This window comes from Aquila chrysaetos, chromosome 11 (genome assembly GCF_900496995.4).
Source record: "Aquila chrysaetos chrysaetos chromosome 11, bAquChr1.4, whole genome shotgun sequence".
In the NCBI taxonomy this organism is placed as follows: Eukaryota; Metazoa; Chordata; class Aves; order Accipitriformes; family Accipitridae; genus Aquila; species Aquila chrysaetos.
The window spans coordinates 34,594,528-34,621,873 of record NC_044014.1 but is presented as its reverse complement, the minus strand read 5'-3'; the positions used below and the strand labels follow the sequence as shown (position 1 = coordinate 34,621,873).

At 42.9% G+C, this 27,346-nt stretch overlaps 1 protein-coding gene across 5 annotated transcripts in view; it reads right to left on the bottom strand.

Annotated features, from left to right (window-relative positions):
• The window catches only part of ARID5B (AT-rich interaction domain 5B), a 125,606-nt gene that overhangs the window by 92,626 nt on the left and 5,634 nt on the right, over positions 1-27,346 (bottom strand). For all 5 annotated transcript variants that reach the window (XM_030030761.2, XM_030030762.2, XM_030030759.2 and 2 more), the window contains one exon: positions 18,805-19,030. In XM_030030761.2, coding sequence (XP_029886621.1) covers positions 18,805-19,030 — 226 coding nt within the window. The remainder of the gene's footprint in view (positions 1-18,804; positions 19,031-27,346) is intronic.

Below are 27,346 nucleotides of genomic sequence, written 5' to 3'. Positions count from 1 at the left end.
AAGAGGCAAAAGCACTGACGGTGGCTAAGGCATTTCTTCCCTCCCCTCACCTACAGTTACGTGACAGTTCTCCAAATCTGATCCCCACCTACCTTCCAGCCATGCAAAGCTTCATGCTCATTGGAGGCACTGGGCTACCGCATGACTGAAGTTAATATTAAAATATGGATTCCTCCTACAGCTTCACTGAAAAAAACCATTGCATTCATAGGGACAGAGACCTCCAAGAACCTTCTTGTTCTGTTTTACTTGCTGCTATTACAGTTTTTTTAAAAATCTCTTTTCCTCCCTTCTTTCTCTTTTGATCTTTGTAAGTCTCAAACAATGTATTTTGTTACTTCTGATACTTATGTGAGGAATGCTAACGATACTCTTTTGGCCAAGTGCTTTATGGGTATCAGACCTCAGCAACATATACAGTTGTGTGTATACACACACACATACACTTGCAGTTTCACTGTAGATGACTACGTGTATATACATACAGAATAAATTATACAATTACTGTAACATGATTAAAAACCTTACTTTCTTAAATTCTCAACTTTTACTCTCGTACACTGTGACATCATAAATTGCAGAAGTAGCTGAAAATAGGTAAGACCTGAATTTCCTCAGTCAAAGAATAAGAGGAAGAAAAACCTCTTCTCTTTCAATATATCTAAAAGAAGCAAAAAAGGGTGAGCAAACAGATTTTGAAGGAAGAGGCAAGACAACTCAAGCTCAGCAAAAATTTCTAGAAGATAAAACCAAGTATAAATAAAAAAAGGAGATATAAATAGGTGATGTGAACAATTCTCAAGAACAAAAAAGCACTTGATATCATCAGAGATGGTGTCACAGGGTGGCTATTAACCAGCATAAACATTCATTTTCAGTCCCACTGAGTCACCCAGAAAAGCTGGCTCTCGAATAATGACGCTGATGGAGCCTGAGATTCAGTTCTACTTTTCTTTAGTCCAACTTGGAACTGTTGCACAATTACGATACAGAACGTCAGGATACGATAAACAGAACTGAAAAAGGGAAAGAAAACAATTTTTTCCCTTACAAGTCAGGTTCAGTGCTTTTGCCTATTAAAGTAACCAAACATGTTTCTCTCTGAAATCAAAGCCAAAAGGCAGCATGCCAGGCCCAGTTAACAGATAAATCAATGTTACCGAAGAGCGGGCTCTTTTGTTTTGGGGGGTTTCTGCCTGACAACAATCTTGCAGCAAACAAACAGAACACTCACTACACATCTTGTCAATCCACTTGCATGAAACAGGGAAGGAAAAGTGAATACTTTTGAAGATCTAGGCACTGTTTGGAAAAACTTCATGTTCTAACCTCCCTGTCAAAGGTCATGGTTTTCATAACTACAAAGTCTGCAGCTATTGTAAAGCCCACTACATATAACGTGTAATTGCGGTTAATTTATCACTAAGGTCATTGTATATTAGCTGGGAGTTTGTAAACAAGAATGAATCACAGGTTTCATTTTTGTGTCCCTTTCAAACTGGAAGACCTAACAGTTTCCTGTTCCAACATAGAAAATAGTATTGCTTCTATAAACCTACTCGGGTCTCCTTGCCAGCAGTTTCCATTTAATTAAACTGACAGCAAAACAGGGCCCTTGCTAATGTGATCCAGACCAGTTTGCCTTCAATGTAAATTCTCAGGCATGAAATTACATCTGAAACAGACACAATAATCCCTCTATATCTCAGTCATAAGTTTAATCTATACTAAAATAACATTTTCTTTGTCTATATTGAAGTCTGTTTTAGAATTCAGTGATCTTTTCTTCTTTTTCCAGTTGAAGTTCAGGGAGTTATTCAACTTCCATTCACCTTACAGTCAATTCAGAATTTTCTTCTTGCCTGTAATTTATACATTCATTGTTGGTTTCTAGGTCACGGGTAGCAAAATGATCTCGTATGTGAGAAACCAGATTTGGGACCTACTTCAAACTTTCACTTTCTGGAAACGAAATAGGCTGGTAGTGCTATAAAACTAGTTCACAGCTGCTTAAAGCAACCTAACTTGCCTAAGCTAACAGCCTGATCTTTCACACAGATCCTCGGGTCAACTAGCTGTAAAGAAAAAAATCCTGATGAGATTTATAGGTACTTTCAATAAAATGAAGGTGGGGTTGTTTGTTTGTTTAATGACCCATAACATTTCACTCTTGTCTACTCATTCTCGTCGGTACTCAACTGATGTGCTAATTCCTACAATGCCCAGGAAGAACAGAATATGCAAAAGAATACTTACTTATTGCACAGTAACCACAGTGTTCATGATGAGCAACTCAATAAATTACAGGGTGCATTTATGCCAGATGCAAGTGAGATGGGAATTTCTGAGAGATGCAAAGCATTTCATTGCTGGCCCGCGGGCTGCCTCCTCCTCCATCAGCTCCAGGACAAGCCTGGGGACACTACAGCCCTCCTGCAGTTTAAGCCTGCGATATCAGAGGGCTTTGAAAAACAGGGAGGGATGGTATCCAGAGAGTAAAATCTGGAAAAGTCACAATTAGTAGGGGAAGGGCAAATAACTGATCTCTTCTTACTCAAGCCAGTGTGTGCCACAGCAAGGTCCTCACTGTGACTGCCAAGCCACACCTTTCCACTTGATAGGACAAAGAAGCTATATCTCTGTCAGTTAAACAGTGATTGAAAAAACGCTCTCCCAAACTCCCAACATCGCAGGCAAGTCCACGAACGATACTGGAGAAGCTGTTGTTCTTTGCTGCTCTGTGGATTCCTGATAATGGAAGAGTACATCACCCGAGCTATGCTGCAGCAGGTCTCCGAACTCAGTGGGAATTACACAACACTTAGCCAGCAACACGTAATGATAGATCAGGACATTCATTTTGAGACACTGTGGCAGGATGGCTTGGGCTTCAGAGTGCCTAGCAGTGACTGTCAGCTCAACATTTTGATCCTGGAAAGGAAAATCAAGTCTACTATGTGCAATTACATTTCTTCTGATGCCAGCCATGTAGGTAAACTAATTGTTTTAAAAGGAAGCTTGAAGCTTTTCTGAAGACAGATTTTGGGTGAAGTTTTAGCACCACCACATCTTTACATAAGGCTGTATAGATGAGTTCAGATTTAGGTACCTGAACCTCTTGTCTTCTGGTCAAAGTGACAGATGAGATGGCATAAGAGAAAAAGCTGCAAAGGAACCTTGTAAAAAAAGGAATGAAAGGACTCTGCTCCAAGAGCGTGGCATCTTTGTTATCCTCACCAGACCTGGCCATCTCACATTGCCAATGTCAAAACCTGCTTCTGTTTAGATGAGTACTTCTTGTTTCTTGTTTATGTTCTTGTGCTTAACAGCTGCATTTTCTGACCACAGAAGGAACTGTGAACAGCTGTGAGGACAGTACCCATAAGGTACCCATTATCCCTACAAGTCTGCAAATGGGGGAAGCAATGGCAGGGATTTACTATAGCTCTGTTGCTGGTACCATAACGCCTCTGTGTCTTAGGTAGAGATATCAAAACGGTTCCTGCACCAAATGAAACTGAGGATTCACTCTGGTGTAAATCTGGTCTCTGTGTTCAGGCTGTCGCACACAAGAGGGCTTCTTGGCTTTAGAGTCAGCAGTCATTGGCATGGAACTGGTGTCACTTCATCTGGCGAAAGTGAATGCACAGGACAAAGAAAGTCATTGCTGTAGCTACTTCTCCAAGGGGCTTTGTGTCCTATTTTGGTTTGGGCAATCTGGCCAGTGAACTGACTGGAAAATGGAGATGGCAGGAAATTCTTACAGATAGTTGGGGCAAAGATCTCAAGGAGGCACACACAAAACTCCAGTCCTACACACAGTCCACGCAGACATGCTCTGAAGGAAAAGGAGCAACAAAATGGAAACTGCAGTCCCATTTTTTCTATGAAATTCTGTCACATCTTGATAACCTTCAGTGATGAAGACGAAGTGCCCTGTCAGCCACATCGAGCTCAGAGCATTCCTTACACCACCTGTGACACTCAGTACATTGTGGGACTGGGCCCAAGGACTTCTGTTTCCCAAGAGCTTGTGCTCCAGCTGGATGTGCTATGACCCTAAGAAGCACAAGTGACAAAACCACCGTAAAACAAGAGAAAACTGAACCACAGTGTATTTTTCAAGTTTCTACTCACTCAACCAAACATTTGCAAAACTGTAGTTACATGCCCAACTAAAAATATCTGCTGCCCCGAACATGTTACATGACTTTAAGTACGAAATTTGCCACATGCCCAGCAAGGTATAAATAACACTTTTAGACAAATGCACTCCAAATGTTTTCAGAGATGGGACAATAAAATTTCCAAGCACTGTTGTCACAATCTTCCTCTTCAAATAAGAACTTTAATTGCATTGTTTTCCTAAAAAGTCAAAAGTGACCTGCTTACTTAGGAAAACCAGCCATACACTATGTAGTCTGACATTCTTTGAAAAAGAAAGAAAATTTAATTTGTGCAGCAGAAGACAATGGTCAGTCATTAGCATGATCAGAAATCATTACAGGTCCTTCTGGCAACTGCTGTTCTGCTTCACTGTTCACGAAGGTCTTGCTTTAGAAACAACACTTAACAAGTATTGTCCTGGTAAAAAGTATGTAACACTTTTCTTACTGTTATACTAACTTCGTCTACAAGGTGATGAGGGAAAAAGGCTCTAATACAGAATAGCAGCCCTTCTTCAACTCTGGTTATTAAGAATCAGCTCCCTGTGCTTCCCCAAGCCAACAGAGATGGCAAAGAGGTACTGCTTTGTGCAAACACTGTACACAACTGGCCAGAGATGAGGGAATGACTTTTCATATTAACTTATATGGATTTGCTGGTATGTCTGATCAGTTAAAAGTCTCTCAATGAGGCAGAGAAACTACCGATAGAGTTTCTGCTGCAGAGGGTGAAAAATGCTCCTATTCCATTTGTGCAAATATGCTGGGCTCATGTTATCAAACACATGAATTCCTGTCCACACTCTCTCCGTCTCTCCTGCGCACCCTGCCATCAAAATAGCAAGGACAAAATTGGCCTCATTTCCTGTATATTTCATATAGACCTAAACGTTCTTAAGTATGTTGTCAGGGAATATATTTTAAGGCTGCTATGCTCACATCTGATCTTCTACTCTATGCTTTTAAGATATTAAATAGGGTTTACCCAATAAATCACATGTGTTGTGCCTTGGAATCACATGGTATCTGAAATCACCAAAGACTAAATCCTGCACCATTCACATTCATTATACGCAAGTCAGAGGGCAGGTCTAAAAAACAAAGTAAAAGCTGAGCACCAACCTTCCCTGCAGGGAAGGCTAACAAAAAAACCCAAGTCACGCATACTAAAAAAACCCAGCGGCAAGGTAGCAAAGCAGCCCGTATTGCTATCTCCAGCAATCCTCATCACCGCTCCCATTCCAGCTTCGTACCACCTCTCTCGCTCCAACACCGGAGGATCAAAGCTGGAGGTCGTGGTGGAGTATGGCCTCAGCACTGACCTTCTCAAGCATCCCAGGCTAGTCTGAAGCCTAAAGAAAATGGCACTGACCACCCAAAACCCGAGTGGGATGATTATCCCAGAGGCTCTTTCCTGTGAGGCATGTAATAGCTGGGTAGGAAAAACAAAACAACTCACTCTCTGGAAGTTTTTCACAAAGGCACACAGGACCCGATTTTCCTGCCACTCACACTGCTGCAAGGTTTGCTACTGAGCGTCACAGCAGCAAGCCTAAGCCTGCGGTACATCACTGAATAGTTACCACAAGAAAAAGAAATGCTCCTTCAACTTCTCCCTACCTAAGCTGGAAGGCTCCCCTAAGGGAGGAGTGGAACAGGCAGCTAATGGGGCTGAACACTTCTCAAGGGAGCAAGCCCCCCGCCCTCATTCAAGCTGACCAGTCCACTGAAATACCAGGAGCCTCCCACACACAGAACTACAGGATCTAATCTTTGATGCTTTACAATAGCACAAAGACAACATATAAAAACACATTCAAGAAACATTGTGGGAAATGTGCCAGCATTTTAAGGAACATTCCCTTTGGACATGAAGCCTTTTTTAGCCAAACCACTATGATTTTGTTTTAGTGACTCATACGAATGGATTCTGGATTAAGGTTTAAAAATGGGATATTTTCTCTTCTGCTCCTAGGTTCACCTCAAGACATGTGAATGAAAAAATAGCAGTAAGACTATTAGGCTGGACTTACATTCACCAACAGACACTAAATAGGGATATACTAAATTTGTAAAGCTTAGCTGAAGTTTCAAATATATAATTCTGAAAATGCAATTCCTCCTGAAGTCGGGCTGAGAAAGGATCATAGAACTATAAAAAGATACTTTGTCCCTAAAGATTACAAGAAGCTAATCATTAGCCACCCGTTTACAGTGTTTACCTTTTTATTACATTATTCTGGTATTTTTCCTTCGCAGGGACCTACTCCTTATTTCTACCATATGGGTAACAAAAAAGATCCACTGCCTTTAGGCAAAGTGTTTTTAAAAACAAAGACATTTGCAAGATTAAAAACAAACATACAAACAAAGTGTACATAATGTGTTTGACTACTGTTGGGCATCTGGAATGGCACACATTTTCTTTGGAAAATTTTTCTTCCAGTTTTTTATACAAATGACAGTAAAATATGTACCCAGCAGCAAATTGAGAGAACTAAATTTAAAATGCACTTTCAGACCACTCTTTCATTTTTCTCTTCTTAACTTCTCTTTTGCAAGGCGAGAGGGGAGGAGGGAGCTCGTACTGATATTTTGAAGTACTGTACGTTCTTTTGCCTTTTAACAGAAATATGTAAACAAGGTGTATGACTGTAGGGTAATGTTCTAGTCACAAAGCATTCAACAGCCAGAGTGAAGCTATTTAAAGAATGGAGTATTCAATTCCTGAGGCCAGATGCTAGTATAAATATGAAACTATGTTCACACTGCAGATTAAATTATTTTTAGTTTCTGCATTTGAACTGCCAAAATTATTTGGGTTGGGTCTTTTTTTTTTTTTTTACTGTACCACAGAACTTATGGGGCCACATTTTTATGTATCTGAACAGAGGATTAAAAACACAAGCATAAAAGGACTTTTTCAGCTGTTTTCTCTCTGCAACAAAAGTAGAAGTGTATAGTGACAAAGACGGTCACAAGTAAGGGTCATTCAGGGAGTAAGAAAACTAAAAATAAAGATGGAGTTGAAACATTTGAGATTCTTGAAATAGATTTTTATAGTGCCTTATCATTTAATTTTCATCCCACAAAGCTTTTAATCTCGAAATACTCAGTGTGAAAGAAAGTGGAGACTGTGGTTTTAAAATAATTAAAGAGAAAAAAAATGCATTAAGATTGCATTACACCCTGTCTACTGGGTTTGCCATGAGAGCTCACACAGATATTGCTAAGAATATCAAGTTAAAGTCACTAGTAATTAACTAAAACAAATAATCAATAATCCCATAACCTTGCCATAGCAAAAACATGCATGAATTCAGGAGAGAAAGATAGTGAAATAAACTGGCAGTGATCGAAGCAAATCCAGGCTCAGTGACCAGCTGGGTGAGGACCTATCACTGACACACATTAAAGCCTACAAGACACATACAAGGCTGCCAAGCCCCTCTTGCTGACGACCACTTCACTGTTTTTATTTTTTTTTGGTCTTGTAATTATCTTCCCTTTGCTTCATCAGCTGACAAGGATGGAAGGTCCAGGATGTATCTCAAGGATGCGATTCATCTGCTGATATCAGGGAGTTAATCTACCAAGACACAAAAAGTAAAACAGGAACCGTGTGGAGGGACGTCGACCAAATCACAGACCCTTCCCGCTGCAAATACCACAAATGCCCTGGAAGACCTGGATGTACAGCCAGGAGCGTAAATCTGTGAGAAGGATGAGCAGAAAGACTGCAGCTTGGTCAGTCGAGAGACCTCCTGCAACACTAAGGAATGTGGAATTACTGCGCAGACTTGCTCTGCACCACGCTAAACGTGCATATTTTGCCGATGAGTTACAAGAAGGATGAGGCCAGTAACACCATACAGCTGGCTGGGGGAAGATGCTAGGAGGGGAAGGGGTCCTGCAGCGCCGGGGCTGTAACCCATCTAATATTGAGATGTGTGAACCGACACTAAGTACCTGTGGAGACTCTGTCACCGCCCCAATTCAGGAAGGCAGGGGACACCAGGCTTAATTACAAACAGGTGACGTGGCACATGCTGAAAGCTGAACATGCTCTGGAATATCACATCAGGTTCAGCCCCAGTTCCTAATTAACTGCTCCTATCAGGCACGGATCTGGGATCACGACAGCAAAGCCTCCTTTCGGTGGACAGGCTGACAATCCCAGCCTTCCCTGGGTATTTACAACATGCTTTTAAAATGCATTAGCCTGTACTTTAAAGAAACCTGGGACCAGAACATCTGGGCTTTGGTTGTTTTGTTTCTCAGTAATAAAGAGTGAAAAAAACAATGCAGCTGTGGATAAAATGTTCAGGAACACAGCAGCTACCTTGTCATCCTTTACCTATTTACCCTTCACTAGCCTTGTTCACAGGAGCAGAACAGGACATGGGGGAACTTGGAGGAGGACGAGAGGGAATGTTTCCCACCTTTTTCTTTAATTAGATTTTCGATTTGTTATAGGATCCTTGAACTGTACAACACGCGGGGATCTATTCCACTCATGACACACATGCATAACTCCCCTTGGCACTAATGGGAATGACGAACGTGTTGTGAGAGGAGAATTGCCCCCTAAAACTGCAGGAGTGTGAACAAGGTTGTAAATATATCTCAAGGTTCTGGTAACATTAGAAACCAGCCTAGTGAATTTCTCATGGTTTATTATGATATCACCAAATCCCCTCTATGTATTTATAGCCTTGTAATTCACAATTATTCTGGGTCCATAAATGTTTTTGGCATCTGAATGTAGAACTGATACTATTATTTCACATATTATGGTACTGTCCGTGAATGCTAAATTTATTCCAGCAGAGACTCCTGGAGTTCATTCATCAGATATTTTATGCTACTGTTCTTTTAATGATTCATTTATCCTTAGTAATATTTGTATTCTGAAGTGTGGCGTCTCCAGCCGACAGCACAATGCCCTGCTGAATTATCTTTTTCTTTCACAGCATAACAAAGTAGAGCACAGTCAAATTGAAGATGGCCTTTAGTACACTGTCAGAACAATACTGCTTACCAAGCATATCCAGACACATTTCTCAAACCACATGTAATGCTCTGGCTGCCAACATGCTCATAAAGTCATTAACCAGCATCTTAAAATGAGGGTGTGATACATATATTTAAATGTTTAGGAAAATCAAATGTGCACTCTTCTGGAAGCTTATTTTGAATTTCAGCTTCTACATATATCAATTATGCAGCAGCGCGCAGATGTAGAAATTCACCTTGATTTTTCACAAGCTGCTAAAATATACTCCTGCTAAAATAATACACATTATCTATCACTAACAAAAACTTCTTTATGGCATTAACTATTTGTCCTTCACAATGTAACAGAGCAAGAGAGACCCAAGCTTAAGGTTTACGGTGCTGAGGATTCATTTTTACAAGCAAATTATTATTAGCAGTAAAATTAAGGAGGAACTTATTTTACATGGTACAGATTTTACTAAATGAAGTAAATAAAGGTTCTGCCGCAATTCTCTCAAATACAAAACCTACCAAGTAAGTTACAATTCATGCTGTTACATTTTTTAAATATACGCCTTCTCTATCACCCACTCCCACAAGCTGCACTCCAATTTATACATGTATTAGGTTTAACCCTTCCCTTCCCAAACACCCTCATCTATCAATGGTCTCATTATGCAAGGATCACCAAGTCAGCAAAGACAAGCATGAACCAAATTAACCAAAAGAGATTAAGCAGTCTGAATATTGATACCAACAGTCTTAAAACTCAGTTTAACAAGGGCAATAATGCCAGAACCACAGTCTTCTCTTGTGTGCCCCCATACAGCCTCTCTTGGTGCTCACAGATGTGACACAGAACGCTGTGGGAGATCCCTGGGCTGCGCACATTGGGAAGGCAGGTTCACTACTGCCCACAGCTGCTGGAGCCAAGCCCCTTCCCAGACTCTTTCCCGACACCTTCCTTTTCTTTCTAGCCTACCGATCTCCCACCTTCCCTTGCCTGCCGAAGCAAAACTCCACCTTGGCAAGCTGAGGGCCCATCACCTCCTGTTGCTGAGGTCCCCATAAATGCTGACATGGCCATTTGCTGGCATTACAGCCCCACACAGCTTGGGCAGTAGCCCGGCCTTTGCTCCTGTGTGCCTCTGTCCTAGCAAATGATTTTGTGAAAAGAGAAGGGGGAGAAAAAGCAAGTCTCCTCCTTCAATTTCAAATGCACAAAGGATGCTTTCTCTGACAAACTCCCATGGCACAAGACTGGTCATCTATAAGAAGATGAATATTGTATCTCAGAGAACAAGCACTAGCCTTTCTGCAACATGGCAGTCAGAACTGGACTAAGATATTTAGGAAGATACATGATGACAGGCCAGGCACGTCACAGGGAGCCTGTAAACAAAAGGCAAGTAGTCTTTCCGGGCATGGGAATAACAAAGAGCAACTCGGAAGAGCAACTGGGAAGGGAGGTGGTGAATAAGTTGGGTTTGGCTTTCCTCCTCCCCCAGGAAGGGAACTGACACCCAGGTCTGCCCATGGTGTCAAGAGCACCCACAGGAGAGCCTGAGCATCTCAGCATGGCAGCACAGGTCACAAGCCAGAATGATTCATAAGCTGGTATGAAGACAGCTTCGACTTGATTAACGGAGTGCTCAGAGTCAAAGATGACCAAAGGACTCCAAGTCCTGGACTCCAGCAGTGCAGAATTACAGCACAGGAAAGCAGCCAGGCAGGAAAAAGAGGACGTCCTCAGGGCCCACCCAAATCCACGTTATATAGGTGCTCGGTTTACAGATCTCGGTACTCAGCCAATTTTGGCTGGCTGCGTGGAAAGGATTCAAGGCAGGAAAAAGGCATCAATGATCTATGAAGGACCAACAGCTCTAACCAGTAACCATGGCACACAGAGGAGACCACTGACCACCTCCCTCCACGGCACTGGGCAAGGGAAGCGCAGGGACACAAAACAATAGACATCCCAAACTGGGTCCCCCTGGGACCCAGAAACAATATGGGCAGGGACGGAAACTAGAGGGAAGGCTGGGGAGGAAAACAGCACCCTCTGAACCCAAAAGTTAAAAAAGAAAAAAAGGCAGACATTGAGATAGTCAGATTCAGAGCACAGCAGCACTGCACCAGGAGGCACACGTTTCCAGTTACTGGAACAAAACCTCATGGTCAGTAAGAATTAAATGCGTGATCCAAAAGTGACTAGAAGGGAAAAAATCCTGGAGAGCAGACACATGTGGGTTATTACACAGCCTGGCAAGGTCAATCTCGGTGCTAAAAACAGACAAATATAAAAAAAGCCGTCAAACATTTTTAAAGGGACACTGTCCCACACTGGCTGCTTTGACACTGTCTGTGAATGGTCCTTATTTTTTATCTACTTATTTTTTAATTATGTAGGCTACTCCTGTTCCAACCAGAGGCTGCAACAAAACTCTTATTGATGGTGCAAACTGCTGCAACTTCGGCTTTAGGAGAACGTGGAGCAGTTCCCTCTAGCTTCACAAGGCAGTAAAATTTAACTCTTCCTCCTCTCGATTTGCAGCACCGATTCCTTCTCTGATGTTTCTGAATAGACCAGAACTGCAATTGCAAATGGCTGTGCTCTACACCAACGACAAAGTGCCCTGTCATACCAATACATAACTGAAAATGCTGACACAGTGACAACTGCTATCAGCACAATTCTGATAATCATGTTAGCTTGCTCCTGCTGCAGGAACCGGTGGGGGTGGGGAACAGGCACTGTGATTTAGGGGCTACCTAGAGAGAAGTTACGTGGGATTTTGTTTACATTTCTTGGCAGATCTTCTGCATTTCAAAGAACAAAATACCCACCTCCTCAATTCCCAGGGGCAATGCTACCACCCCCTTTTATAAGAGCTCAAAGGCAGGTCAAAGTTTGAGAAGCAATCCAAATTTTATCTCTTTGATAAGGCATGCTTGAAGTTTGAGATGTGTGGTGTTAACACTCCTTTCAAGAGCCACAAATAGATGAGGCTCAACACAATCCAGTGGCAAATGAAAGGCTTCCATAGCCAGTGCTGCATATTAAAACATTTTTGTCACCCCCATACACTTCCTCTGTAATGAAGTAGGCTGTCCCCAGAGAAAGGAAGAAATTAACAGCACTTAAATCATCCCAGCATTGCTTAGGCAAACACGTGGCCTTGGGAAGGACCAGACGGCTACAGACAACCTCCCAAGGACCCTGCCAACCTCTGCCCAGGGTGGCTGGGGAAGGTGCAGAGGAGAGCAGCAGTGGCTCAAGAGAGAGGAGCAAGTGAGGAGGGGGAGCCCCCAAATGCTACTGGAGATAGGGTCACCTCCAGGAGAAAATATGTCATTATCATAGGATTATTGGGGGTACACCGCACCTAAGTACAGCATCACTTTTCAGCATTTAAAAGGCAGCCAGCAACTGAAGCCAACAGGTATTAGTTATCTTAAACCAACTGCTTGACAAATAATAAAATAAACATTTATCTTGCCCTCTTCACACAAGGCCAGGCAAAATTGTCTGTCTGCTCAGCACCTCAGGTTATCTCTGATCCCAAACATGTCAACACTAAAGGTAAGCGGTAATTAAACCAAAAGAAGATGCACAGCCAAAGGAAGCCTTCCTGCTCCACAGCCTTTCTGAACAGCAATCCCAACAGCGCTGCTCTGCAGCTTGCTTGTGCTCTCGTTCTGCTGCAGCAGTGCCCACACCTGCTAGGAGCTGCACAAACACAGAAGAAAATGCCAGGCCACAGTCCTTTTTCCCTAAGGGAGCCATCCTCCTCTCTTCAGGCTCCATGGAGCACAACAGACAAGTCATGTAATAGCCTCATCTACGGCAAAAGAGCTGTATCAATTGGGCTGGTTAAAATGAGTTAGAGAGGTCACTCTGACCCATGAGACAAAAAACAACATACGGTGCACGAGGGCAGAGAGGAAAATATGGGATAACGGGACACTTACAGGAGCCTTATCAAGACCAAAATGGCATTCAGCTAGGGCAATGGGGACAGGAAGAGACAAGGAAGAGGGAAAGATTGCAGACAAACAGGGAAGGAGGGGAGCGGAAGAGAGAGGCATGACTTAGGCACAAAGTATCTGAAGTAGCTGTCCTCTGAATAGCTAACAATTAGTTTGTCAGAAAATTATTGCATCAAGTTAAGCCAGGCGAGCCTGAACTCAGCAGCATGTGACAAACAATGAAAAAGCAGAGTCGGCGTCAGTTCAGAAGTCACCGCAAGTGCCTGAGCGCACTACAGCTGCAGATTATCAGTTTCGATAATATTATAGTTTGACTACATTACGACTTGATAATCTTCATCTGGAGAAGTCATGCCTGTTGCAAGGCCACTGACAAGTGAAATCAGAAAGGCCATGCAACAGTCCAGTGCCTGCTGGGGTCAGGCACTGTGGCTGCCTGGGCACTGAGGGGTCGGCACCTTCCTGCAAGATAGCTCATCCCTGCTGTGCTTTTCCTTCCAAACACGCTGCAATTTGCCATGGATTGGCCAATTTATACGGCAACACAAGATCGAGGAGCTGTGATCTCCCAGGTGAAGCTATGCAAATTATGAGACTGGTAAAGAAGAGAAGGAAATGAGAGGGTGAGCCAGTCCTGTGGCATCCAGCCCCTGCCTGGCAAGCTCCACTGGAGGGTTCAAAAAAACAAAGCAGGGAACAACTGCTGGAAAACCACCTATGGACTAGAAAAGGGTGACTGCTAAAATCTAAACCTCAACTAGAAATAGTACTTGATTTTCCTGGATTTCACAGAGAACAAAGATCCAGATTCTACATCCCCAAATGCATGACTGTGGGGAATGAAAGACAGGACAGGACTGACTGCTAAATTTTCTTTGGGTTCCCCCTCACTGGACCCAAACAAACAAGCAGTAACTGCCACAAAAAGCCCTTCAGTAAGCATCAGAACTTGCTCATCCCCATTACTAACACTGCCAGTGCAGGAAAGGGAGCGCCCACCACGTGGCAACCCCAACCATCCATTTTGGCATAATAAAGGCTTAGAAAGGATGGCTAAAAAGAGTGTCAATGGCAGTCTGGGGACCAAACCCAGACCTCTGCCATCACAGACTTGTGAGATTGCCTGGCTGGGGCAGCAGCGGCTCCCACCTCCCTGGCCCGGCACAGGCACAGGGGCTGTTTGTTCCTCAGCTAAACCCAGGCAGCGCCACAGCCCAGCCTAACCCAAACCAACAGAGCCAGTGAGCACTAAATTCAGTCATTTTTCCCTCAGTCTCTTCTCTCAATTTCAGCTCTGACTCCTCTATCTTTTATTTCTTTTTCTAAAGACACATTTAGAGATGAAACCATTCATAACTGCCTATCCACAGACAGTTTGTGGCAGCATAATTGACAATGAGTCTGCTGCAAAAATGAAAATGCTGTTTTAATAACCTTGGCCTAAAATACATTCTGTTGTATGCCTCAAAGGGTTTCAATAAAAAGTCAACCTGTAGAGACATATTTTCTTGGCTTAAACAACAATCCAAAGCATATAAATGTAGTCCAACTATAATGACATATTTATAGGCCAATAAAGCTTACACTGCAGCTTTCATACTTCACTTAAAGGAAGTCTGTAAGAAGCAGTGTTATATAAAATAATTTGAATTTTTTTCGAACTATAGCCCAAGGAATACAAATATGCAACTTTGCCATATTTAACCAATAGCGTTTACATTGCTTAGTTGCTAAAAATTTTATAAAATGAAATAATTCCTCATTTAGTGACTTCCCACTGGTTTACCAAATATGGGTATACAAGTCCATTTATTACAAAGAAAAATCCCCTAAATAATTCTAAAGACAAAAATAAACAACTAGCGGCCTTAGTAGTGAATGATTTAATCAGACCAATTCTTCTGGAAAAACAGGTTCTCATGTTCATTATGAATAATACATTCCAAGCAACTCTATTTTTATATGCTGCATTGTTGTTATTCTTTACTTTTCTCAATATTTGAAAGAAATATTCAGAAAGCTATAAATAGTCTTAAGACATAAACTGCTAGCATTCAATATTGACATATTTGTAGAAAGGGACAGAATGTATAACATAAATATCTCAACAGGCAGAAAGAAATAATTCTTAAAAATCATTTTTCAGGCTGAAATCTTGAAGCTCACACAAAGTTGCCATTGCTAGATCTTTTATTTAATACAGTCCTAAGGAAAAGTTCTGCATAATTCACTAGTGATAAAAACAATGGCATTTTACAGAAAAGAAAACACGTTCTGCAGAAAAGCAAGCCAAAGAGAAAAGAAAAAAAGAAGAAAGAAGAAAAAAGAGACAAGAGGGGAAAAAGAGAAGAGGGAAAAAAAAAGAGAAGAGAAAAAAGAGAGAACAAAAAAGGAGACAGAACTACCAAATTTGAATTAGGGTCAACTTTCAATTGTAGGTGCATGGTTTCTCCGGGTTGTGGATTAACCAGGTGTCGCCTTAGTTTTGGCTAAGTGAGTACCACAGAGTATATGGCACAGGGTATACACTGCTCACACGAGGTCCCACTTTGTCTGGTTATTGTTTAAAGCTGCTCTGCTCCCAGCAGCAACACTTTTAATTAAGTATGTTTGCACAGTGCCACTTCTGTGGTTCTGTATCAGCCATGTTTTTGTTTCATCCGGGTTATTTCACCCTTCAATACTCCTGGATAGTGTGTGAAAACTGATTTTGTTTCTTCTGTAAAGTTTTTTTGAGCTTTTTGGTAGGGATATAATTTCCTATTACCTTCTACAGCTCGGTTCAAAAACATCTAGTAGGAAAAATTTCAGAATCTACTCACTTGTATGGGATTTTCCTGTAATGTAAACATGCCATTTCACAGGAAAAAAGGGGTCCAGGAGATTACCTTGTTTATCTAGGCCTTTCAACAGCTGGTTCAGCAACTTCCTCGTCTACAGCCAGGGTTAACCATGGGCATCACTACAGACTCATGCATGGCCCGCCAAACTAGCACAAGAAGGGATTTATTCCTTTCAGATCCAAGTTCTGTACAAAGTGGTCTGCCCTGTCACAGCCACCCCACTCTGCTGGATGGGGAAGCTCTCCATGAAACATCCCCATCAGTGCAGCACTAAGTACCTGATTAGGAGGGGAACCGTGCTGCAGTGGTGGGAAGTGGTGGATGTGCAGGAGATCGCCTCTCCATTTGGGCTGATTAGCCTTGCTAATATAGCTGTGCTGATGCTCTCACCAGAGGGACCTCTGCATGACAGTGCACCACACTCCCTCACAGTTTACAACCCCATTTTAAGAGAAAAACTACCCCATCCCATTGTGCCGGAGACCTACTGCAGAAGTTATTGCTAATAAATCTTTGGTCACTGCAGCTGAGCATTGCTCTGTTGGCAAGATGCTGAGTATTGGAAAAGGTCTGCGGGCACACGTCGTAACAGGCAGTAAACCTGTCATTTTGACAGCAGAGAAGATACAACACTGGCAGCTCAAATCTCTGTGCCTTGGACACTGCACATTATGCTACTGCCTTTGCCTACAGCTAGGGAGATGACAATTCCCAGAGCACAATGTCAACCTTGACCAACCACTCAGAGTGAGAGAAGTAAATCTTCTTCACTTGGTGGGTGTTAAACCTCCATCCCATAGTTAAGCCAAACACCAGAGCTCATGGGTTGCCTACAGGACACAACCAAATAGGGCTGCTTCACAAGCTGTGAAGATCACCGATCTTCGGAGTTTTTCTCAGACCCAGGAAGCAAAATATGCTTAAATTAATGGGTCTTTCAAACAGTAAAAAAATCATCTTAGTACTAGATTTAAGGAACTTCTTTGATTGCCTTTCATAGGCTAGATCAGTTGTCTGTATCAATGTGTCTAATCAGCTACAGGTCTTCCAGAACTTTTGGTTTCACTCCCGCTGACCAGTCATGATGAAGAAAAAGGCAACCATAATCAAACGTTAGTCAAAATACCCTTTTCTACTTAAAATAAAAGACCCAACAATAAAGCCAGAGCCACCAACTGAAAATGAGCAACATCAGAATGTGGGTTATCAAAATTATACCGTATCGTTTGCATTCCATAAGCGTTTTCCGTATAACCCCTACTTTCAAAGGCTTAACATGCAACTATACGCTTTAGGCTTAAAGATAATTTTCTGTGGCTCCTAGGGTAGATAATAGCCATTTCATAACTTACTACAAGGGGGTTTTTGTTTGTTAAAAAAAAAAACAAGAAAACATTAACACACAAAAGTCCTGTCTGAAAAACATTAAGATTCTTCTGATGCAACAAACAAATGCAAATAAATGTAGTGCGTAAAGAAGATGCCAGGGCAATAGCAGAGAAAATTACTGCACGTAATTATGAACCAGAAAAATCCACACAGAAAAGCAAAGGAAAAGAAAGAATTACAGGGGTTATTTTTTTTCCTGGACATGTAATGAAAAATAAGGTCAACTTCCAATTGGACTTTAATCTTCCAACCTACACACCTAACAGTAAAATGTGAGATTGACAAAATCACTTCACCATTTGATAAGATCAGAAAAATGAGATGCAGAAGATAAATCCTCCAAGACAGATCTTCAGCTTAGTGTAACTTGGCTTCAATGCCAACACAGTTGTGCCTTTATAAAACTGAACTTGGCCCTACATCTCCTGTTCACATAGGTACAAAAGCATTTCCTCACATGCATCAGCCTTAGCTTTTAATTTCTTACCTTTCCAGCCATTATGGTCTAAACTCGATGCTCTTCAAATCTGGAACATTTGTTAAAAGCTTGGTACAACAGAGAAATATCCCTGGGATGCACTTCAAAGCACCGTCTCTGACAGCTATTATGCATCTGAGGTCCTAATACCACAAGCAGGCATGTTTACGAACAGGAGACCTATCAACCTTGAGTCCCCACCACGGATTTTAGAGGTGTGAGTGTCTGCGCACCAAAGCGGCCCCAGAGCTGCAAGCCTGTCTGCAACCATCCAAAGTAGCAAAGCTATTGTTTCCCTCCCTAAAAATGGACAGGGAAAGAAAGCACAGGTCTATCTGGAGAGAACAGTGGGGTGCTCGCAGAGGCCTATTCTATATAATAAAGTAAAGCTCACAAGCGAATGCTATAGAAGGCTACAGAAGGGACATCTCCCTACCAAACAGGACACAAAGCTGACTGTACGGAGACAGGACAAGCACCAAACACAGGTGACAATGCTGCACTTCTGCAAGATGGGACGGGAGAAATTAAAGGCCTTTGCTCTCCCCTGCCTGTCGGAGGAGGCCTCAGGAAGATATGTCAGGCTCCTCTCCTCAGAACCCACAGCTCTGACCTGGTCCCCCGGCCTCCAGAGCCCCAGGGAGAGTCCTTGACAATTATTTGTGTGTGCATCTTCAGAGTTTGAGCCTTAGTGCTCAGGGACACATCTAAAGGGCAGACAGGTATCACATGAGTCACCCCATGCTAATCTCAAAGGAGCCTGTGATGAGCTCACCACCACCACCACCCATCCCGCTCAGGTACCTCATCACCACACCTCCGCCTGAAGCACAGACATACCTTGGGAATCGGTGACGGCTTGGCAGGATCAGGCTCATCTGTCTTCGAAAGACTCTCACCCATGGGCCCCTCCCCACAGGAGAAAGTAAGGGATACTCACCAAGGTCAGCCTTTTCCTTCAGGATGTCTTTGAAGTTCAAGCCGCTGTTGAGTGTGGATTGTCTGTATCTCATCAAGGCCTCCTTCTGCCCATTCTTCCCCACATCCATTGGCTTGACCGGCTCAGCCCGGAAACCACACTTCCACTTGGAGAAATCGGACTGTGCCCATTTTGCCAAGTCCTCAAGCTTCACAGTAACTTTCTCTGAAACAGCAATAACTTCATCCTGCAAGAAGCGGTCAAATGAGAATACGACACGTCACATGGGGCTACACGATGACTGAAAAACCCATAATGCCACCCCTCCCATAGGCTATTGGAAAAGCCTATCTTGCTGTTGGCAGATTAATTTTTCTGAAATACAGAATAGCTAGTACTTAATTTCTCCCTCCTGCCACCTAAGTGGAAATATTAGTTGTTTACTTGAAGCAAATAACACATGATCTAAAGACAATTTCTAGGACCAGGACAATGATCCTAAAATGAATCTGAAATACAGGTTGCCAAATCACACTCTGTATAACCCAAAGCCTTGAGGGAAAGTTTGTTTTTTAGGTGCAATTAGCTGCAAATGTAAAAATTCATGGCTGGATGACTAATGGTTATAGCTAGTCCTGAAATAAATGGACTAAGTAAATCTCAGATTCTTGGAACTCTGACTCACCAGAAAATTCCTATGTTTATGGTACATTTTCCCTTGGCTTATACACAAATATTGAATTTAACTTTTGTCCTAAAAATTAAATAAAACTGTGATGTAATCCCAAAAGAAATACTACATAAATGTTATGTGCTTCCCACCAAAAGAAACTTGCACATTCTCATGTTTCTTAAAACCTTTTTCAAGATCAGAACTGTAATTTTTTTTCCCTTCTTAAACATACATTCTAAGAAAAGCACTTAAACTTAGTTTAGCCTCCAGAACATATACTCGAATTAAACAGCTCTAATTGCTGAATTTTATCCTTCCAGGAAACAATCAAGTCCCCTCAGTCATGATGAATAAGCAGAATGTTTTATAGCTGACTCCAGTGAGCAGGGGCTCAAGAAAGCCTCTAAAAAACCCCCAAACAAACATACACACATATCCAGCAAGAAACACTCCAGATTTTTAGTTAAAACAGCAGAAATAATTTATGTTGTAATGAGAGCTGTCTGCACACCACACCTTGCACACCATACATTTCTAGCACTAAATAAGGTTACAGGTTCTTGAAATAAATAAACCGGAATCCAATTTTTCTCTCAAATCAACATAAGTATTTGCAAAGGGCAGAGAAATTCTTTGAGTTATTAAACAAAGAGAAAAGCAAGATTGATTCTCTCTGTGTTTTTTTTTTCCACTGAACACATTCCTCAGGAAATAAAATACTGCTCAATAGGGAAAAAAAAAAGCTTTATTGTGATAAGTTACACACAATACAAAACCTGAAGTATCTCTAGTAAAAAAGCAGATCTGATATTCCACTCTCCCTTATATAACACAAAATCATTTTATAAGCAGGCACCTTCATTACGTTTAGTGCAATAACAAATATTTGGTCAGAAATGAACTGCATGCTTATATGCTAAGGAAGCTTGTAATAAAATATTTTCCTTTATCATTGCACAGCATAAGAGCTTCCACCAAACAACAAACAATAACAGTGATGTTTTAAATCTCTGTTTATGACAAACGTCAATACTTTGTAAACAAGCGTTGGGTACTACAAAGTACAATTTCAATGGATGGTTTCACCCCATTTCATTACACCATCCATGTGAAATATAAAAGCTGTAGTTGCTATGTATTTTATAGCTATTACATGGTGATTATTAAATGTCAGGATGGAAAAAAAGTAATACATATATATAAATATCAGCCTGCCTGCAGACAGCCTCAGCAATTTCTGGATGAAGTCCTCTTTTAGGATGTTGAATACCATCACCAGCTACTACACAATTTCTAATATTCAACACTAGAGAAATCTATTTAGCAGCAGTTTTAAAAAAAACTTGACTTGGAGATCAGATGTGGTTTTGGTTAAAATATTATCTTCCAAATAGCTCTCATGATCAAATGATTATGATTTCAATTACTAGTTTCTTCATACCCTTTCCAAGAACTGGTATGACTAATTTTGGCTGGCATACAAAGTAAGCTGAGCAGACAATTTATTAACCAAAAGAAAAGTACAATCACTATTACATCATCAATGAATAAACTTGTTTTTGAGAATACAACCTTCACACACACGCACATGATGTGTACACAGGAAAAAAAAAAAAAGAAGAAAGAAAAAAAAGAAACCCCACTGTAACAAGGGTGAAGCAATGCCAGTGCACTCGCTGGCTCTGCCCAGGCTGCCATGGAGGGGAACCGGAGAGGCGGCTTTCGGGGGGCAGGGGAGAGCACACCCCAGCCATATGCTTTCTGTGGCAGCACCATGGCCATGGCCATGAAAACATGTGGTGTTTAGCATCTCCACACTGATGTGAGGGGCCAGGAAAAGACCCTGCGAAAAGACCATTGTGTGCTCGCCTCAGCCCTTCACAAAACGGCACTGGGTCTCTAAATACAGCTGCCATGGCGCAAAGGGGTGCCCAGAATGGCACCACAGAGCAGCTGAGCACACAAGTAGAGCACATGAATACAAAACAATTTCAGGCTGTCACTGTGCTGTGACAGAGTTTGTGAGATGAACCCCCTCCATGCAGGCAGTGCTAGGCGACGGCCCGTGTCAGGGCTGCCCTGTCACCCCTGCAGCATCTGTGTCCCCAAGGGCACCCAGTCCCCGTCACCCCTGCAGCAGCCACATCCCTAAGGGCACCAGGCTGGCCCCCAAATTGGCTGGGATGCCCTGAGGAGGGTGGCTGACCGCAAGTCTCATGCTCATGGCTTCTAAGCTGGACCTTGTGCCACCGCCGAGCAATGGCACCACCCATCTTATGGCTGTCAGGCCAAGAGGGCCCATCTCACACCTGCTGTAACTGCAGCTCCACTGCCGTCAACCCTTCCAAAAGCCAGAGCTGTTCCCAACATTAAAGACACCGCTGTGGGGTTTCAGGGTTGCCCCGAAGGAAGCGGGGCCGAGGCCAGGCCTGGCCTGCAGAGGCGACGGCTGCAGGACGAGCCCCTCGTGAGGGAGGCCAGGCGGTGCTGCCTCTCCAGCGCCCAGGAGCACCCAGCCATCCTCCACACCAGCAGCGGCCTTGTGCCCTCCCCTTCCACCGCCAGCGATCACCACGGCTCCACCAGGGAAACTCGGCGAAGTCCACTTTTAGCCAGAAAACAGAAAAATTACCCTATATATTTCAGCGCCTGACTTGGGTCACCCTGCCCTACTCACAGTGGGACTAGGTAGACCTGCTCTCTCTCTCCACCTGTTTTTTGAGCTCTTGCTCATTTTCGGCCCAATTCAGAGACAACCGGCCACGTCCTCCTCAACTCCCCACACATCACAGCAGTCACAGGTCGGACCGCAGTCCTCCTCCAAGCGCCGCTGCCAATGTCAATCTCGCCAGCGAGAGACTGCATCTCCAGAGATGTTTTCACCCCAGCACCTCATCATTCAAACACTGTCACCCAGCAAAACATGGCAGGTAGCTTCAGCCCCTGCTTTCTGAGGAGCCCGGGCCACAGGCAGCTTCCAGAGAGGCTGTCTTCCCCACATCTCGGCAGTTTGCTAACACAAGAGGTCATCTGCCCCAATGCCACCCAAACAGAGGTCACCCAACTATTTCATCAGCTCTGGGATTTTGATGTGCCTTGGCAAGCTTTTGCACATCCTTAAGCAACCTTCCCAAGCACTCAGACCCAAACTATGAGTCGGGGGCGAGGTGGGGGGGTATATTATTTTTTTGGAGCAGCAGGTGACCCTCTCCTTTTTTGTTAAGCAAAAATGTCTCACAGCCCCGTGTTATGACAAAAATTGCTTCAGGATCTGCAGGGCTCTGCCAGCCTGAGGAGCCCCCATAGCCATTCGGTATCAACTGCTGCACACCTACTGTCACAACCCTTCTAGAGAAACCCATTCAATGAGATGACAAAGGAATACAGATGTTAAATAAATAAAAGCCAGGTACACGGTGACACATGACTAACAAACCTTTAGAAGATTAAAGAAATCTGCTGTATAACCTTCATGTCATTCATAATTATATCTCTGTGTAAACATGAAAAACCACCCACGTCGCATACAGTGCATATATATATACCTATACAAAAATCAACTCATTGTGTATTAGCTATGCTCTGAAGTGATATGTTTATGAGGTCTCCATTGGGTGGTTAAGTCTTTAATTGTAGTTTTTTCCTGCTACAGCAAGATGAGGTTTGCAAGACAAAACAGCCAGCGCCAATTTCAGCTCTGCTCAGGAATGAGATTTATCTTGGATGGGCCTTTTTGGATGCTGACCAACCAATGGCAATGCTTTTCCCAGCCACAAAGTTGTCTAAATCTTGAAATAAGCACTGACTATAAAAAAAGGCACTTTTTCTTCTGTTTCTATAAAAGTATCTAGTCAGCCCATAATTTTAGCACATCTTACAAGACTCCTGAGCAAAGTACAATACTTTCACCTATCAAGTGGGAAATGGGGAGATGGTTAAGAAAGATGGTGATACAAACCCTTCTCATCCCTCTCTCGTTTTTTTAAGAGCATATCGGATTTGCATTTTCAGAGAAGTTGTCCAGGGAGAAGGGGACAGCATCTTCTCGAGAGCCATTATGCTTAAATATTATGTCACTGTTGTCTAAGCAACCATCACAGGCTCCCGAAAGCACAGAATGCTATATTGCCTGACTCAGCAGATGGTTGAAATACATTCAGGGAAAGAGGTCAGGTAGTTATAATAGTTTAAAGCAGATAATTATTTTTTAGAAGAAATATTAACTCTTACAAGGCAGGGAGTCACAGGGCAGCACAGGGAGGTCGTACATCTTGATTGCACACCCGCATATGGTACGTCACAACTCCTCACTCATTGCTAATAACTAGGAAAGATTTATATTTTAGAGACGCCGAGGCAGCCTTAAAAGAATTACGGCAACTGAGATACCTCAAAATTTTGACATGCTGAGACTGTTTTCACTCCAGTGCTTCCAGAGGTCATTTAAGGAATTCTGGAGGGCACGAGTGAGTCGAACACCTGCTTGGCTGTCTCCTAACATCAAATACGTGGCCTAGAGAGAAACAGGAGACATACTGTAAAAACTCTTGCCGATAATTACAGGAGACACTGCGTGTCATTTATCTGATCACTATGATTTGCATTAGAAAACATCTTCAAGCCTTTTTACTGAAACCTTTAGCACGGTAGATAGCTGGGGATGCATATTTTACAACCCAGTACATTGCCGATGAAAACACATTCATCCACAGGAGCAAAAAATACAGTGCAACTCTTACAGACTGCATTCACTGAGGATAATAGAACTGCATATTTCATTTGGGCATAAAGGCCTCTATTATTCTGGGGTTTTTTTTACAACCCATGTATTTTTTATTTTTTTGCAATTTAGGTGAAAAGGACCTTCCTGTACCTTGCACAACAAAGCAATTCTCGCCCCAGGAATCCGGTTCCCTGCCCTAGATCCCTTTGAGGAGCGGAAGGTCATGTTGCAGAGAAAGGAGGGGGTTTATTTCCAATAAGCACCTCTCCTGCAGCAATGCTTTTACCTGGGTGTTTGAGGAAAGTACCATCACCTTTACTTGGCAGCACCGTCAAACCAAGAGGCCCTGTTGGCAGAGTCTGTAGTCCAGAGCAATTCTCTGCCCTACACATGCTAGAGGGCTTTGGGACAGCGGTGGAAACCAGGTCATCTCAGTTCAGCCCTAACCCCCTTGACAATAGTCACTCAGGGACCTGAACCCTGGTCTCCAGAGTCATCTCCTACAAGCAGCATGTCACCCATGCTTTCCTCCAGGGACCATGTTCAGGCCTAAAGGGGCAGAGAACGTTTGTACAGGACTGCTTTGCTCCCAGAGACTTTCTCCAGAGTAAGAAGGTGGGATTTTTAAGACTGCAGGATCACAGACTAGCTAAAAACCTGTTGCTGCGTCATACAAAAGGTCTGGCTCTGGCAACTGCCCTGTTCAGCCTCCTGACAAGACACACAAAGGACTCTCCTGCCATCCACTCTCTTATTACATGTTGCTTTTCCAGTACAACCTTTCTAAGCAGGCTGCAGACCTGGGGAGCCAGGGCAGAGCTCTGCCTGGTGGGAACCGCTGCCCCTGTTCTGCAGGTGGGATCACCCAGCAAGGGGGAAGCCTCACAAGAGGCTCCAGCACGTGGCATGGGCAGGGGTAGCTTTCTTTTCCCCTTTCTCTGCCCCAAGTGCCTCATTTGATGCCGTCTCCTCATGCATCTCTAGCCTGGGACAGATGGAGGTGTCCCAAGGGATGCGTGGAGCAGAACTGACCACTGGGGTCTAGGCCTGCAACGCTCCCCAAAGATGTCAGCGTGCAGGGACCTACAGAGACCACTGCTCTCCACCTGTAAACCTACGGGCAGAGCCTTGAGAATGGACACACGCACAGCCTAGGAGTTTACCTGGCACACAGGAGAATTTTAAAGAGGCCAAGGCAGAACCTTTCATCTGTTAATCCTTCGCTAATTACTTTAAAGGGCTATAATGATCTCATTAAATTCAGGTGACAGGTATTTCCCCAGCCTACCGTGCTATTTCCCCAGCCTAAGCACAGCTGCGCATAGCTGTCTGAAACTCATGCCGACGGAGAACGCTACATCCTGACGTGTTCATCCAGTCTGCCAGGGGCCAAAACCCAAAAGAAGGGACCAAGATTAAGGACACAGGTGAAGCAGATGAAGTCCTGTGGTACTTGCCTTCCTTTGTATTGGCAAGCAGCTTTTTCTGCGTGACTCGGTATTTCCAAAACGAGACACGCAAAATGTCCTGGGGCAGGGCAGCACCGCGTTTTTGTAGGATGCTTTGTGGGATACTGGTACATCTGGGCCAGAAGTGGGGTGGAGGTGGAGCACACAGAGGGATGGCTGTGAGCAGCTAGACTTGACATTTCTACTGTGAGCCTCCTCCTTCATTTCTGGGGTGGTTTTTTCCGCCCTCCTCCCACTCCTGAGCAGAGGTTCAAATTGAATTTATATCTGTCATTCCAGATAGAAGTTCCGACCAAAGAGAAAATAGGCTTCAGTCAAAATGTTTTCCCGTCAGATAGCTCACAGATCTTGAAGAGCTGTTTTAGTTTAGGCAAGTTGACAAGCAATTCATTCCTAATTTTGCCTACTACAGTTACAGTAAGAAAAGCTTTCCTCATAGATTACATAATTATATTTTTCTTAATAAGGAGTACATTGCATTAGCAGGTTTAAATTATGCAAGCTTATTCTTTTGTCTTTTGTTATATTGTGTTCTATTGTGCTAGTAAAACAATATGTGCTTTAATTAGCAAATATCTGTAAATAATTTACTTGCTTTTCATACAGCAGAACAATGGAGCCAATTTTCACATACATCCACTGAGCATGTCTAGGGGGTTTCTTGCCAGAACCTTCCATTGTTCAGTATCTGTATCAATCTGCCCATCATTAGCAGCTAACGTTCAACAACCCAGGAAGACATTAAAGTTTTGGCCCCCGGGAGCAGCCTCAAGCCCCCCAAACCCAAGGCTATGCTGTGCAAAGAAAGATTAAAATATCCAGAAAACGAAAACAAACTCTTTTTATTATCTATAACCCTGGCACCTTTGCATAGAAACATGGACGCCTGCCAAGCATTAAGGTCATTGGATTAATGCCATAAAATGCCGATGTTCATCTGACCTTCTGACTGCATTTTAGCTACAAAATATAAAGCTCAACTCGATACGACATTATGAATCACGCGAGCGTCTAGGCTCTGCAGGGTTAACGCTGGGTGTGAACCCACACTGCACACGCACAAGCACACACACACACACACACACACACACACAAAGAAAAAAGCTCTTAAATCAAGAGTGGATGACTGTTCGGAGACTTAAGGCATTGTTATTTTGAATGCGAATGAAAGGGCCAGAACAAGCATTGCAAGAATATTTCAATTATGTATTTCCCAGAACTACATCTCTGAGCAACTAATGCAAATATTGCTCCCACAGCAGTAGAACTTCTTCCCGAATAAAAGCATGTAAGAGCTTGAATCAGAACATACTTTCTATATCATTCGCATATTGTTTGAATATTATTAAAAATGCAAAATCTATGTATGCGTTACTCTCCTGAGCAATACAGTAATTATGATTAAGGGACAAGCAGCACAAAAAGAGCCAATTTATCTTACTTGTGCTTAGGAATACTATTGTGTAACTAAGCAACTAAAGACAAAATATAGTCTAATTAATTCACTTCTATGCTTATTTAAAAGACACAATTAGAACATTTTTATTTTCCAGCCTGCACAGTATCTCAACATGCTTGAGGGTGTACCATGTGAGGCCTATTATTCTCCAAAGACAAGAGTTTAATGTTTAGTGCCACTGATCAGACTGGGAACAGCAACTCCAGAGAGCAGTGGGTGTATTTTACAGTCTGAATGCA